Genomic DNA, 817 nt, shown 5'->3' on the forward strand with positions numbered 1-817 from the left:
CTCCAGCAGGGTCACGGCCGCTCCCACATTCGTAAACCTTCACTGGTTTTACCCCAAATTCCCTTTGCCTGCCCTCAAATGTCCAACAAAAATTTCCTGTATGGAAATGTTCCCTAAACCCTACAATTAGTTGCAATCCATCCATAAATTAATTGGACAGCTCCACCTGACTTTTGCATCCCTTCATCCCCATCTCCCCTTTGTTCCGCAGGGCTCCGGGCGGCCATGACCCTGCTGGAGTGCGGGGGGGACCTCCAGCTCCCCGGGGGGTCCTTGACGTTGCTGTGCCGAGGGTCCGGGTTCAGTTTTGGGAGTTTTGACATGGAATGGGCTCGACAGAGACCCGGGCAGGGGCTGGAATTCATTGCCTACATCAGCAACACTGGTGGTTACACCTACTACGCGCCATCGGTCAAGGGCCGGTTCAGGATCTCCAGGGACAGCAGGCAGAGCTCGGTGACGCTGACCATGAACAACCTCAAGGACGAGGATTCCGCCACCTATTTCTGTGCCAAATCTGCTTATGCTGGTGCTGCTGGTGGTGCTGCTGCTGCCTTTATTGACCATGCCAGTTTTGGCATCACCCCTGTCTGAGCCCCCCCAGTCCCCAAACCCAGACTCTTCCCCCTCAAACCTCACCCATTTACCCTTTGTCCCCATTTGCACCAATGGTCACCACTGACCCCAAACCCTCCCCTGCTCCGGCCCCAAAACTCAACCATTGGCCCCAAACCTTCACCCCTGGGATCCAGGTCAGGCTTCCTCCTATCGGGACCTGGGAATGGGTAGAGATTAGGGAGAAATGGGCCAAATTGGA

At 55.7% G+C, this 817-nt stretch overlaps 1 gene segment (V, D, J or C); it reads left to right on the forward strand.

Moving 5' to 3' along the window:
- Positions 1–219: 219 nt before the first annotated feature.
- On the forward strand, positions 220–537 carry LOC128946366 (immunoglobulin heavy variable 3-48-like; the record flags this gene model as incomplete). The annotated part of the segment is given in 1 exon segment: positions 220–537. A coding segment is annotated over 1 exon segment (318 nt), but the record flags the coding sequence as incomplete, so codon positions are not given.
- Between the last annotated feature and the right edge of the window lie 280 nt (positions 538–817).

The sequence above is a fragment of the Melozone crissalis genome, unplaced genomic scaffold, assembly GCF_028551555.1.
Source record: "Melozone crissalis strain CALT ecotype California unplaced genomic scaffold, PUWL_Pcris_2 ptg000079l_1, whole genome shotgun sequence".
NCBI lineage: Eukaryota > Metazoa > Chordata > Aves > Passeriformes > Passerellidae > Melozone > Melozone crissalis.